General features: G+C 40.6%; 1 protein-coding gene across 1 annotated transcript in view; it reads right to left on the minus strand.

Annotated features, from left to right (window-relative positions):
- Window positions 1–10,571, minus strand: part of DCBLD2 (discoidin, CUB and LCCL domain containing 2) — a 79,545-nt gene extending 68,974 nt beyond the window's left edge. Inside the window, exon 1 of the mRNA XM_023509771.1 lies at window positions 9,933–10,571. Within this exon, the coding sequence (XP_023365539.1) occupies window positions 9,933–10,265 (333 nt within the window). The 5' untranslated portion in view covers window positions 10,266–10,571. The remainder of the gene's footprint in view (window positions 1–9,932) is intronic.
- Window positions 10,572–14,783: the final 4,212 nt, after the last annotated feature.

Here is a 14,783-nt window from a genome sequence, read left to right on the forward strand (position 1 = left end):
TCAGAATTCTGGCCTCCATAACTGCCAGGCAATGAATTTCTGCAGGAAAATTTCGTAGCAATTTGTTACAACAGCCCTAGGATATTAATGCACAGACCTACCTATCCAATGAAACCATTCACTAAAGTAGTCAGTTTCTGAGCTGCCAAAGCCAGTGGATACTTTTCCATCCTTATCTCCTGTGACCCATCTACATATCATCTGGCGCAGCTAGCACTTCCTTCCCTCCCTCCTTCTCAAAACTCTTTCCACTTCTTACTTCTTTTAACTCTCTAACTACAACCTACCAGACTTAACTGTAACCTTCTTACTACTGACTGTTGCTGCTGCTTTTTTCTCCTCACTCTTTGTATTCTTCCAGGACAATCTCCCCTACTTCTTGACTGCACTAAATACTAAAAGGAGAAAGTTCCAAAGTCTCCAATATCTCCTCTAATCCTCAAACCCAGGCGTCCTCAAACTCCAGCCCACGGGCCACATGTGGCCCACCTAGGACATTTATCCGGCCCGCCGGGTGATTTTGCCGCCCCTGCCTGTCCTGCTTAGCAGCCGACTTGACTTGTCCCGGGGCCCACAGTCCAGCCCTCCAACGGTCTGAGGGTCAGTGAACTGGCCCACTGTTTAAAAAGTTTAAGGACCCCAGCTCAAACTGTTACTAAGCACTTCTGCTCAGAAGTTCCATGGCATTTCAAACTCCCCAAGTTCAAGGCATTCAATGAACAGCTTCCACATGACAGGCATTGTACTAGATGTTAGGGACAACAGTGAAAATGACAGGCATGGCCCCTATCTTACAGGAAGATAGATACAGAAGGAATTCCAGGCAGGATGAGGACGGCTGGGAAGTAACGGGTGCTTTACAGTGTGTGTAGGATAAACAGCAGTTAGCTAGGCAGAAATCCAGGTGGATGAGAGAAGTGAAGAGGGGAAAAGGATTCCAGAAAGGAAAAAAAAAAAGGCATTTAACTGATTCCTTACTCTCTCAAATGTAACAGGTCATTCATTAACTTTTATACTCTGAACCTCCTTAATACGTCTAAATTTAGTCCCTGTGAACAAGGGCAAGCCTTGCAAAATTCTCTAATAGGCTTCCCAACTTCATACCTTTCCTCCAATTCACTGTCCACCTTCCGACCAGTGTTTCTCCCCCGCCCCACCCAATACATTAGGGAGTACTAGTGTTTTTTGTTACATGAACAAATTGTATCATGCTGAAGTCAGGGTTTTTGTGTGTAACCACCACCAAAAAAGTGTATGTTGTATGCACTTGGTAGATTTTTTTATTCCTTACCCTCCACTGCCCCCTTCTTAGTTTTCAATGTCCTTCATACCACTTTATGACCACACACTGGGATACCCCTTGTTTAGCTGCCACTTATAAATGAGAACATGTGGTATTTGCTTTCCTTCTGCCAATGTTTCTTAAATACTAACTGGACCATGTGGGTCCCCTATTTAAGTCTTCAACTGTTTGCCACTAATGATGCAATAAAGCTCCAACTTGACAGCAAGGATGTAGTCATTATAATCTGACCTCTGATTCCCTTTCAATCTCATCTCCTGACTTCTCCCACAACCTCTTTGCTACAGAGGTGACCTACGGTCTGACTCCTCTCCACACACTTATCTCTGTGCTACTGCACATGATGCTTCACTCTGCCAGGAACACCGTCCTTCTCCCACCCACCCGGCAAATACCTACTCAATGTTATCTCCTTTGTGAAAGCTTCTGACACCCTGCTCTTCCTCCCTACTTCTATTATCATAATCTCTTTATTATACTTGATATATTTAGTTACACATATTTATGCCAGTTTATCAGACCAAGCTATAAACTTCTGTTAGACAATGTATTATATTTACCTTTATAGGCACATCTGATCAGAAATAAAACATGTGACGAGGCTCTTACATGCTGTTCAGTTTAGAAATAAACCCAAACGAGCCATATAGAATGGCAGGCAAGTGATACAGTAAAAAGTACATAGCTCTGGAGTCAGTTAGTTCTTGACATGCCAACTTTAAAGCTCCTGGGTACTCCATCTCTACAGGCCTATGCATCCTCACCTGTACAGGGGTGAGGATGGATACTACCTATCTCCTAAGGTAATTATAAGGGTTCAGTAACAACTTATTTAAAATCTAGTGTACTCTTTATAAATATAACACACCTTTTTCTTGAAGAGGATGCCTCTATCTAGTACCTGCCTTATCCTTTTTCTGGGAAGTGCTCTGCAATTTCCCAACAGTCTTGATATGACTTCATGCCCCTTGGTTAGTTGACTGGCCCAAGGGTGGGTACTGACTTGCAGTGCGCCAATGTGAGGCCAACTCATCCTTTCCTCTAATTTCTGACAATAGGGAAAATCCCAGAATCTCTCCAGTATTAAAGCTGCCAGGCTTGGGGACTGCCAGCAGCATGATTCCTCCATGTAAGAAAATCGAGACTGCAGCAAAAGAGAATGAAGTTGAGTCCTTGGTCCTCAAGCCCAGCCTCATTCCTGCTTTCCCCCTTGGTTTAGGTTAGTCCAGCTCTAACAAAGACTCCGTAAGTTACTTCAGAAGCCTCTGAATACTTTCCTCTTCTACCTTAAGCAGATGTGGCTTTCTCTTCCCTATAATCTCAAGAGTTCTAACTAAAATACTCTCCTCCACCCTTGCAGAAGAATGTCAGCCTGGTGTCCAGACCAATAAAGTTAGCTTTTTGTATGCAAAAAGTAACTGGGAACAAGGGCATGTCAGGAGGGGAAAGATAAACCAAGAACCTGAAAATGATATTACAGGGTCTGGAGATCAGAGAAACTAGAAAGTTATCAATAGGTAGAAAGCTGAAGACATAGAGCAAAGGTTAAAAGGTAAGAGGCAAAACCAGTTATCAAGGCTTGGGTGGTTAGAGGACAGCTAAGGACAAGCTGTGTGAACAACCATGCCTGGCTGTCACGCTCCTCCACTGCATGGCCAGACTCCTCTCACTAAGCCAGGGCAGGAACTTCCCTGAACAACAATTAGGGTGGGGATAAAAGGCAGAAGGATGGAAAAGTGAGTCTCATTAGAAAGCAAACATTGGAAAACAGAGATTTTAACTACACCGTGGAGAAAAGTAAAACAAAATTTTCACTCACATATTGATTCATTGAACAAAAATGCATTGGCTACCCAAACAAATTTGATCCCAGTCTTCAATGCATTCTAAAAAGAGAGATAAGTTATATATTTTAAAACATTTAGAGTGGTAGGTGGATCTCAAAATTCATGACAGCTAGTATTTAAATTCAAATATATCTGACTCCAAAGCTTAGACTTTCAAAGACCACCAAGGTAAAACAAAGAAACAAAGCCCAAAGACAAAGCTACCAAATTTTTCAGACTAAACAAAAACCAAAACAAACAAAAATCTGACAGTTTAAATGACAGTTTCTGCAGAGCAGAGGCAAGATTGCAAGGGTTAAAAAAAGAAACTCATCATTTAGGCCAGTGCAGTGGCTCACATCTGTAATGCTAGCACTCTGGGAGGCCCGCTTGAGTCAGGAGTGGAGACCAGCCTGAACAAGAGCGAGAGCTGTCTCTCATCTCTCTGAAAATTAGAAAAACTAGCCAGGTGTTATGGGCACCTACAATCCTAACGCCTCAAGAGGCTGACGCAAGAGGAGCACTTGAGGTCAGGAGTGTCATTTAACAAATACCTATTGTGTGCAGACACTAAGAAAATGTACAACACATATGTCTACTTTTTAAAAGTTTGTCACTTAAAAAAGCAGAGATAAAACGGACTTGAAAAGCAAATAATTGAAAAAAGAGATGTCTAAAAAACAGTGGCTTTCTAGATAGAGTAAAAGCACCACAGAAGTGAAAAGTATAATAAAACAAAACTCATATTCCCTGCTGAAGTCTGTTCTGGACAAAGTATAAGAGGACAAGGTTTCAGGAAGCAGGAAAGGTGAGGCAGGAGACAAAATCACAATGTACAGGGATGAGGAAGGAACAGGGCAGGAGTTCAGCTCTACCAAGTGAGTTGGCCAAAATGCTGCTGCTAAGCAGTAATCAGCCTTTGAGATTTGATTAGCTAGTCTCCATATGCGGCAGATTTAATAACAATGGCCACATGACTTTCACCACTAACTCTCCAGAACCAGAGAAAGCAGACAGTGGGTACCATCACAACCCCAAATTTGGAAATTGTCAAGGATCAGGGCAAGAAGATTGTTGAAATGATGGACATGGGTGCCTGGCTGGGAAGAGACAAGTACACCGTAGGTGTACGTACAAATGGACTGGGTGAACGAGGAGGCACCTGCAGCTGCTGTTATGCCTGATATCACAGCTGCAAATCCTCAGTCTGCCCTTCAATGGGATGTCTTCCACTATATGGTCTCCACCACCTTCCAGCCTTCATTTCTTATTCCTTTCCTCTTTCCTACGATACCAGATAAGTGAAGCTACTTGAATCATCCCCAGGAACAGGAACTGGCAAGGAGAAAGGAGACAGGCAGCTACTAGAAGTAAAACTGGGGGGCAGGAGTGGGGAGCTTTTATAATGCTAGAGGAAGCTACTTAAGTCAGAATTTGAAAGAGAAGGCACAAAGGGGTTCCCCCAACTTGATTGTCATCTGTTATTAAAAGACACCTATCTGAGGGGAGTGGAATTTTCTAAGAAATAGTAACGTCCATACTCATAGCTCCAGCTTGATTCCCCTCACAGTAAAGGAAGTGCAGCAAAGGGGTCTTCCACCTGGAAAGAGCAGGGCTGGGGAGACTGTCAGGCCCTGAGCAAGACGGCAGTAAGGTTCAAGTCCAGTTCAAGTCCAGGTTCTTGAACTGACCAGTAACAGTAGAGATTAGGCAAAGGACAAAAGTGTGAAGTCCAAGCAGGTGCCAGGGGACTGACATCAAATAATGTGCATGGGGTAGAAAATTCACTCCAGAAATGAGGTTCTTAGTTCAATTATTTGAACAGACACCATGGCATTAGAAATATGAAAATGAATAAAACTCTCTCCACTGACAGGAACAAATACTTAAAATACAGTGTGGAATGTACCATCTGGAGATGAGTGTGGATGGATAGTCAGAAAACGCTTCATAAAGGAATGATATCCAAGAAGGATTCTGAAGAATGATTAAAAGTTTACCAAGACAGGGCGGTGCCTGTGGCTCAAAGGAGGTAGGGAGCCAGCCCAGCCCCGGCCAAAAACTGCAAAAAAAAAAAAAAAAAAGGTTTCCCAAGACAAAGAAAGTAGGTAAAGGCATTATAAGCAGAAGAAAAGCATAAGTAAAGAGATCAGTCAGTACAGGAAAGAAGGCAAAATGGCATGAACATACATACTGGAGAAATAAAAGGTAACTCAGTCTTATACCTGAACCACAAATTGTGAGGGGTGATGCATGGATTAAGTCAGAGTGGGAGAGACCAGACTGTGAAAAAAAATTACAGAAATAACATGCTAAATGTTTAGGCTGTAATCACATAGGTGACAAAATTTTACATTTTTTAAAATGTTCATCTTGCTATATTTTGTAAGTATGTTTATGTATACTAACTTTACCCATGAATCAATTTTACCATACTGTCTACAGAATACAACACTATTAAAATTACAACTATGTAAGATTATGTAGGTATCTGAATATGAAATAAAAAGAAACAAAAAAAATAAGTTGGTGGATTAGGAAGTAGAACTGTAGGTAATTATCATCCAAGTCTTTAGTTTTGAATAATTATCACGTCTATCTGTAAAATATTTTAAAAATACAAAGTGCTATGGCCATAAGGTTGGTATAAAGTAACCAAATCCAGGAGCCATACAAGAAAAATTGGCAACTTGTCTCACTTTATATTTTAACAATCACGTTTAGCAAATATTATTTTTATGAAATTTCCTAATTCTTCTAATCTTATGTCATCATTACATTAACCTTTCTACTCATCAAGAGTGGAAGCAGAAACTGTCCATCTGCAAGCATTCAACTGAGCTGTCATCCAGGGGCATTTTGCTAAGTGTAGTCACAAATTTAAAATCTACCCTTAAAAAAAAAAATAAAAGGGCAGAGCCTGTGGCTCCATATACCAGAGGTGGCAAAAACTGCAAAAAAACCAACCAAACAAACAAAAAGATAAAAAGTGAATTCATAACATTTACCCTATGGAAACCTAGACTTTTCTTATCATACATGATCTGATTATTTACTTTTGCCAATTCATTCATCATTTTATTCCAGTACGGGTATTTTTACTTATACCAAAGTCATCCTTTTAAGATGCTTTTTGTCTTTTAGAATGAAACTCAGATGTTCAAATAGAATTTATTCAACACCTCCAGAAGGAAATAATGTTTTCTGTTTGCTTGTAACATTAGGAAATCTACCTGAATATCATTAACCTACAACTTTACAATCAATTTTTCATCTACCAGTTTCAAAATGTAGATTTTAAATCTGACCATTCACATGTGGAATATGTGCTATGTCTCTAAGTTTCAAAGTGTAAAATTAATCAGAAATATAGTAGAAAAGGATGCTTTGATTTTTGCCTCTGAAAAAAACTACAAAAAATAGCCATAATTTTTTTTGGTGGGGGGAGGGCCGGAGCTGGGCTTGAACCCACCACCTTTGGCATATGGAGCCAGCACCCTACCCTTTTGAGCCACAGGTGCCACCCGGCCTTATAATGTTTTATCAGACCAAGAAAAGACAATGGAAAATTCTAAATAAACTTAATGTTGACATAGAAATAATTACAAGTGTTTCTTTGCAAAAGGAAGTAAATTCTTCATTTCTAAAAATTCACAGATACTGTTTAAAAATATTTCCCTTCATCAAAAGCAATTAAATGTATTACTTGACAGCAAATAAACTTTTTTTGCATATTAATTCCAAAAAGCACTGTGGAACTGAATCATCATTTTAAAGAACTGATCTGATTTTTTCTTTTTGCAGTTTTTGGCTGGGGCTGGGTTTGAACCTGCCACGTCCAGCATATGGGGCCGGTGCCCTACTCCTTTGAGCCACAGGTGCCGCCCTCAGTCTGATTTTTTTCATAGATTAAATTAGCAAGCAAAAATCAATACCTTCACAAATGCATCGTATTAATAGGACTAAACAAATCAGGTTTAAAATTAATTCCGATATTTTACCAAATTCAAATTACATTCTAACGCAGAATGTAGGTAAGCCTTCCATGACATAAATGATGAAGCTGAGCTCCTGAGATGGGGTAACTCAAATTTCTACAGTCCTAATGTAAATTCAATCACAGTATGCGGACTATCAATTTCCTATTAAGTAAATTTATTACAGCAGCAAATACGCTATCAGTGTGTTTTACCATTTTAAGGTTTTTAGAGAGATACACATTTTACAGCAAAACAATTTTTTCCAATGAAAAAAGAAACATTTTGAAAATGAACAGAACATCAAACTTAAAACTATGTATTCAAAAGCCATATCTAAAAAATCAACATAAGAAATAGATATAAATAAACAGAATGTATTTATAAATTTGTTAGTGAAATAAGACTGGTTAAAATACATCTCTTCTGTGAACAGATGACAAATTTTCAAACCAATGATAAATTTTATTCTGAGCCAAATTAAAAAAGTCACCGTCAGCAGAAAATCTGCTGAGGAATAGCTAAGTATGGCATTAATTGGAATGAAGATAACATATTCTGTTATTTCAAACAGATGTCAGAAAGATTTAAAAAAAAAAAACCACTAACGCACAGTTCTACCTCAAGACACATATTAAATGCATTTCTACCTATGCCAGCTGAGAGGAAAAAAAACTATCTATCAAAACATATTTTCAGTTTATTTTTATTCTGATTATAAGAAAATTGCAAAAGATTTGAAAAAGTGTAAAGAAGAAATTACCCACAATTCTATCGCCAAAAGACAATAATTGTCAACATTTTATTATTTCTTTTCAGTCTTTTTCCTAAGACTCCTTATGTTGTAAAAACTCTGCCTTGTACCTTAATATTACAACATGTGGTCATCACCATTATTAAAAATTCTAAAGGTGTTTTAAAGCACCACTTCTCATTTTGAAATTCTACTTCTTTTCAGGTTATATGAGAGAATTACCTGGAAACCCTGAAACACATCTGTTAGGCAGGTAAAAATAATTTAAAAGGAATTCTACCATAAGCTTCATTAGGGTCCTTTGGGTAAAACATACAATTTTTAAAAACTCAGGGAATTCAAATCTCACATAATTTTTGAGTTTTTGGATGATATATTCCAAATTAGCTCTTAACCGACCTTAATAAGCTATTAGTTACCTTGTATGCTATATTATGCTTTTCCTTTGCATACTATCATTTTGTTTACATTAAAGTATAAGATAGGTATGCATTCTCCTATAAGCAATGTAGGAAACTGAGGTACACAGATTAAATATTAAACAATTTAACAAAAATTACCCAATTTAGAAGACAACTAGAAAGCAAGTTTTTTAATTACCAGCATCATTTGTATTTGTGTCACTCTACATTGATGTTTATGACACCACTGTGAAAAACATATATATACACACATACTTTGATAATAAAGGATATTAAACCTTAAAAAATTAAGTAATGTTGCCTGTCTGATTAGACTAGCTTTGAGAAATTCTAAAAACAAGGCAATCATCTCCTTTGGGAGATGTAACTGATTTCTACAGAGTTACAAGATTTTTTTAAAACATGAGATAAGCACTTTTAGGTCTAGAAATAAGTAAAAACAGAATATTCATTTAGTCATATTCCTTTCCAAGCAAGGTACTTTATATTATTTGTGTCTCGGTTTCCTAATGTTTGGAATAGGATAATAATACTTAACTCAGCTGGTTGTGGTGGGGATTAAATGAATTAATATACATGAATATACTTAAGTTTTGTGTCTGCCACAAAGTAAGGCTAGTATCTACCAAGAGGGAAATACATCATTGGCTCTGAAACTTCAATGGAAGGACTTCATACCCTATTAAGTGTGATATTCAATAATTCATTTAAGAAAATGATCTAACTAAAATCTAAGGGCTAATCATCTAAATTCTGAGTTACTCTGTATTGAGATGTGCCTCGATTTAAAGAGGTCAGTTTACCAAACGCATTTTTTCCTTAGATTACATTTCCACATGCCTGTCAAAGTTTGAGAATCTTAATGACAGGCTTATGACCATAACTGCATACTTGACTGAAAATCGTATGACAGCAACAGTAAATTGGACTTAAAGGGAGAGATCAATTAAGGGAAAAAACTCTTTCCAGCAATAAGTAACAATCCAATTCTTATCCTTCTCGCTGCAATCAAATGGGAAATGCAATGGAAAATGTGTTCAATAACTGATGCCAAACTTATTCAAAAATTGTGACACATTGCCGGAAAATAATGCTGAAAGGGGGAAAAATCAGCTCTGTATTCTCTTTCCATTATGATGATTATTCAATAAACAGTTTTGCTGGCTTCTGGGATAGGTTTCTCAAGGATTTTACACGGAAAAAAGTTTTGTCACTTTCTGGAAAGGTTTACCCTTTTAAAGCAGAACTGTTCTTCTGGGCAACATAGCATATTGCCACTATCCTCATATGAATAACACATTCTGAACCCAAGACTCAGCAGACAACCAGAATCTATTCCATTCGCTTTCACAAAGGATGATAATTTTCTTGCCTTTAACAGGTTTAAGATGTTATCAAATGTCTTTCTATTCCTATAGCGTCCATCCACCCATGTAGCTTAACTTTAGGGGTCACATCTCCAAAGGTTCTCTTTTTTCCTTCCAAAAATTTTCCCCAGAAGGATCTAACAGCAATGAGGCTCTCTCATACCAGGGACCGATGTTCCTCTTTTCAGAGAAATGGATGTTCTTGCCAAAAAGTAAAGCCGCGCCAACTCGGGGGACAGACAAGCACAGCCCATCTCTGCCACTCAATCCTGCGAGCGCCCACCCAGGTCCGGCAGTGCACGAAAGCGCACCGCACTGCCCCTGCGGGTCTACAGATTCGGTCCACCGCCGAGACCCAACGCCCCGTGGGAAGCTCCCCTAGCCGCTCACTCCCTGTAGCAGACCACTCACCTTGCTGGGCTCCCGCGTTCTCGAGCAGCAGCAGCAGGACAAGTAAGAGCAGGAGGAACAGAGGCATGGAGGAGGAGTTGGAGCAGGGAGGCGGGGAGCAGGAGCGGGAGAGGGGGAGCGCAGCCCGGGCGGGGGCGGCAGCCGCGGCCCGGACTTGTGGACACTGCGGGCTGCGCCTGTCTCTCACCACCGCCCCGCTCGCCATCGCGGCGGCCGGCAGTCCGCCTGCATAGTGCGGGCGCCCCGGGGCCGCGGGAGCCCGCGAAGCGGCGGCGGCGGCTGCGACGGGAGAGGGAGAGGCAGCGCGCGCCTAGCCCCGCGCCGGGACCCCTCCGCCCCTCACCCCGCTTTTGCCTCCTCCTCTTTCGTCCCTTCCCTCCGCTCCCCGCCCCGAGACCCCAGGCCAGAGAGCAGGGGAGGGGAGGGAAGGAATCGGGGTGCTCTAGCGCAAAGAGCGTCCACAGCAGAGCTGGGAGACCCGCCTCCTGAGCCGCGCTCCTCACCCGGAGCCCCGCTAGCCGCGCTCGCCCGCGGCTCTGGCTAGCTGGCAAGGGAGCTCACCGCCCGCTCCCTCCTTCTCCCTCTCGCGCGTTCTGGCCACGCCCCCTGGCCCGCCACGGCCAATTCTTGGTCAGCTTCTGTCCTTCGCCTTCCGCGTCACCCAATCAGCATGCTCACTTGTCGGCCGCCCCTCCAGCTCTCCCGCCCACTCCCTGAGCTCTCCCGCCCCTTATCTCCCTCCTCCAATTCCCTTCTGCCTTTGGAAGCGTCCCACCCACCTCCCCCAATCCGGGTCCCGCCCCCAAGCTCCAGCCCCCAGCGCCCCGGCACGGCCCGCGCGCCTGTTATTGTTGGGACCGAAGCCTAAACCCATCCTGCTAGGGCTGCAGCTAGCTCTGGTCAATGACTTCCGGGACTTCCCCCAGCCGTGTTCTCCTAGCTCCTCAGGCCTGACTTGCTCATTGCTCCTCCCCCGCGGCACATCAGGCCACTGGAAGGGGTGGGAAACCTGGTTCCTGGATGGTTTGAACTAAGAACTGGGAGCTGAGTCTAGAGCTTCTTTTTTTTTAAGATGGAGTTTTTTGTTTTTTTTGTTTTGTTTTTTTTTTTTAATTAAAACTACACCAATGTTGTGGCAACTCTGAGTTACAATAAAAAGATGAAATGTGAGCTGATCCCACCACTGCACTCCAGTGTGGGCCAACAGAGTGAGACCATGTCTCAATTTATATATTTTATATTTCCAGTGTTCTATACTATATACTATTTATTTTACATGAAATAAAGTGTAAAACAAGTCAGTGCCTGCAAGACAATTTAAACCTAACATCCTAACATGCATTGGGCCTTTCTACAAAGCATAGAACACCTGCTATCTGCTAATATCAAGCACAGAGTCTTAGGACCTGCAGCCATCCCACAGAAATCTTGCAGGAATAGTGTGGAACACAGATGGAAATATAACATGAAGTCAGAAATGCGTGCTAATGAGAGTCACAAACAATTTGAAGGGGACTGTAAGCTAATAGAGTGACAAAAGCGAGTTTTGAGAAAGGGGAACCCAAAGGACTACACAATGACTTATTTTAGAAGAAAATTGCCCAAGGGACGTTTTTAAAGGCTGTCCCCAAAGGATGATAATGTCATTAACAAATAGAAGAAACTGAAAGCGTTCACAAATTATGTGGGAAATTAAGTTAATTTTGGACATGTTGAATTTGAAATACTAACTCAGCTAATAAGTACCAGATAGATGAGTATTTTGATCTAAAATTCTGATTGAGGAGTGTTTTGAAATTATGGGTCTGGGAAGCATAAATAGATGAGATTCTCAAAAACATAGAAGGAGCTAGTATCCTCAAATGAAAATCTGAGAGGTGAAGGTCATTTTTTTCAACCTTCCTTGTGTACTTCTCATGTAATAAGTCCTTCTACTAAATATATTCAAATTTATTAAATGCCTAAGAAACACAACTGTGTTCTAAGCCTAATGCAGGCATTGCATTTACAAAATTTAATGTTCAGCTTACATTATGGTGGAGGAGGCGAATATGTAATCAAATCCATTGTTATTGGTGGTATGTTGGAGATATGAACTGGTGTCACAATACCACAGTAGGAGTTTAAAAAAAAAAAAAAAACACAACACTGTTTGAAACTCCAGCTATTTAGAATTAAAAAGAGAAAAAGTGAAAAGGTGATCTCAGGTCAGAGTCAAAATAGGCTGGGTCACAGACATGGTAATGAATGATGTTCGTGGAGCTGAATGAAGTCAACTACAGTAGACTTACTAAGTGGAACTGGAGACTCCTCTGGAAAATTTAGCGGGGCAAGGTCTAAGACAGGCCAAGAATCAGGATTTTGTAACATCGAGAAATAACTAAAAGGTTCTAAGAAAGAGTGACATTATCAGGATTTTATTATTGAAAACTCAGGCAGGAGAAATGCACTGGAGTAAGAATAAGACTGAAATTCAGGGAGAGCCAGTCTGGATTTAAAGGGAGTGACAATGAGTCTAAATTGCATTGGCAGTGGACTTGGAAGGCCAGGACTGACTGGAAAAATCTTTGTGGACCTAGTGACTGATTAGATTTGGGGAATTAGAACGGGTTGAGGAAGAACCTCAGGTTTTTAGGTAGAAGGTAGATGTTGGGGGGCCTAATATAGCCTTTCTCCTCTTCCTCTTCCTCCTCTTACCTAAGACAAAAACACAAAGGATCTGGCTAGCCCATCCCTAAGAAATTAGTGCCAGAAGACCCTAACCTAACAGGCAAACTGTGGGATTTGCCCATCCCCAAACCCCATATAAAGGTGGTCTCTAATACCCCAGGGGGCAGACACTATCTTTGCGCTGCCCAAATAGTTCATCTACCCTTTCAATAAACCTGGCCTGAACATCTCCACTGTGGCCTCCTCTCTGGGCACAGTAGTTTAAACCTTTCAGTAGTCTTTCATATAGGAAGGAATATAAGAAGAACTAGTTTGATAAGGAAGTAGAAGAGAAAAATCATAAATTCAATATTGAACATATCAACCACGATGTGATAAAGTGCCAAGCAGTCAGTTGTGAAATAAGATTTCCAGGAGTGGACGGTTGCTGAGACAATCCCCCTCATTTGTTGATTTCTCCTTTCACAGGGACATTGAGATATAACTTTGATGTAACATGGATGGTAACAGAGCCAGATATTATGAATCTGAGTCTGGCATTCTTTTGATGACAGAGAACTGCACCAGAAGCAGAGAATTCACCTGGGAAGTAGCACAATTGTGGAAGCCTTTCTGAGCAAGGCCAAACTTGGGCTATTAGCTACTACTACCATTTGTTAGCGCAGCATGAAAAGATCCAGACTACATAAAGCAAGAGGAAACAGTGCTTACATTTTCTTATTCCTGTTTTACTTACTATCTAGTATTTTAAAGGATTGTTAAAAGTGGAAAACAGAGAGGTAAAGAGGTTCTGAATGAGGTCCATGGTCAGGAAAGGAAAAGAGTACTGGAAGCAAACTGGAGTTATAGTCACAGCAGGGAAATAAAAAGGTCTTGGTGACTGATGCCTTTTGACTATTTCTGTATTGTTTCATGCTTTATTTTCCCGAATTTTGCTTTGGAAGTGTAGGGTCTAGAACTCAGGCTAGTAACATCTGTGATGTCCTCTATTGCAGTATCTATAGAGCATCTACAGAGACGTGGGAGAGAGTTGGTGCTATTACTGCCCCTTTTCTATGATCATTGTCACTCTACTAACTTCTAAAAAACAATGGCATAAAGCTACTCTGACATGCCCCAAATTTCCTAGTGGGACCTCACACCCAAGAAGTAGAACAGGCATTCATTTCTAGGACAAGGCCTGGGTAGAGTTTACTGTTAGTCATATTACTTCTCTTACTCTCTGAATACTGCCCTAGTCAACTTCATCATCATTCTTGCCTCTGGGACTTGGTTTATTTGAGGGTTGAAATCTTCTGAAGTAGTGAAAACAACACCTATCTAGGACCGTTTTACCCCCACATGAACCAGATGTATGATCAAGGGACAGAACTGGGGATTCTAAAGAAGTTTCAAAGTGGATGTGTTTGGAAGAGCCATGAACAGGCCCAAACTATATACCCTTAAAGCAAGAGGTGTCATCATAGCAGCCAGAGGCCTCCAGAAACTAAAGTGCCTCCTCCACAAGGCAAGCCGAGGTCCCTGTTTCTTCTTGTAGAATCTCAAAAGTATAGGAGCGTTAGAGATTCCTTTGGGTACAAAGACCAACAGAGAAAACCCACCACAGCAGTATCTTCATTGCACATGAGTTCTCTGATATGGACTAGGACTTGTAGCAAATCATATGTAACTCCATTCATTGACTGATAAATGATTTAATGCTTTTGACGAAGGCTTTAGGAAAGACTAGAACTTCAGGAAAGGATCACATGAGATAGTTAAATATGAAATGCTAGGAATTAAAGTGTATATCATTTTCATGTATTTATGGTTATTCCATGTTCAGATGTAAAAAATAAAAATAGATTTTTAACTTAAATTTTAATTCACCAGACTTCCCCTTTCTTTTCTTCTCTTCTCTCCTCTTTTTCTCTTAATAAAGAGTAAAAACTAAAATGGAATTAATCTGTAGAGAAAAGGGGAAATATGAAAAGAATGATTACACTCTACTATTTCTGCTTTCATATGAATCCCAGCTGAGCTACTTACTAAGGAAATGAGAATGGAGGATGAG

This window comes from Otolemur garnettii, unplaced genomic scaffold (assembly GCF_000181295.1).
Source record: "Otolemur garnettii isolate 467f Iridium unplaced genomic scaffold, OtoGar3 scaffold00009, whole genome shotgun sequence".
NCBI lineage: Eukaryota > Metazoa > Chordata > Mammalia > Primates > Galagidae > Otolemur > Otolemur garnettii.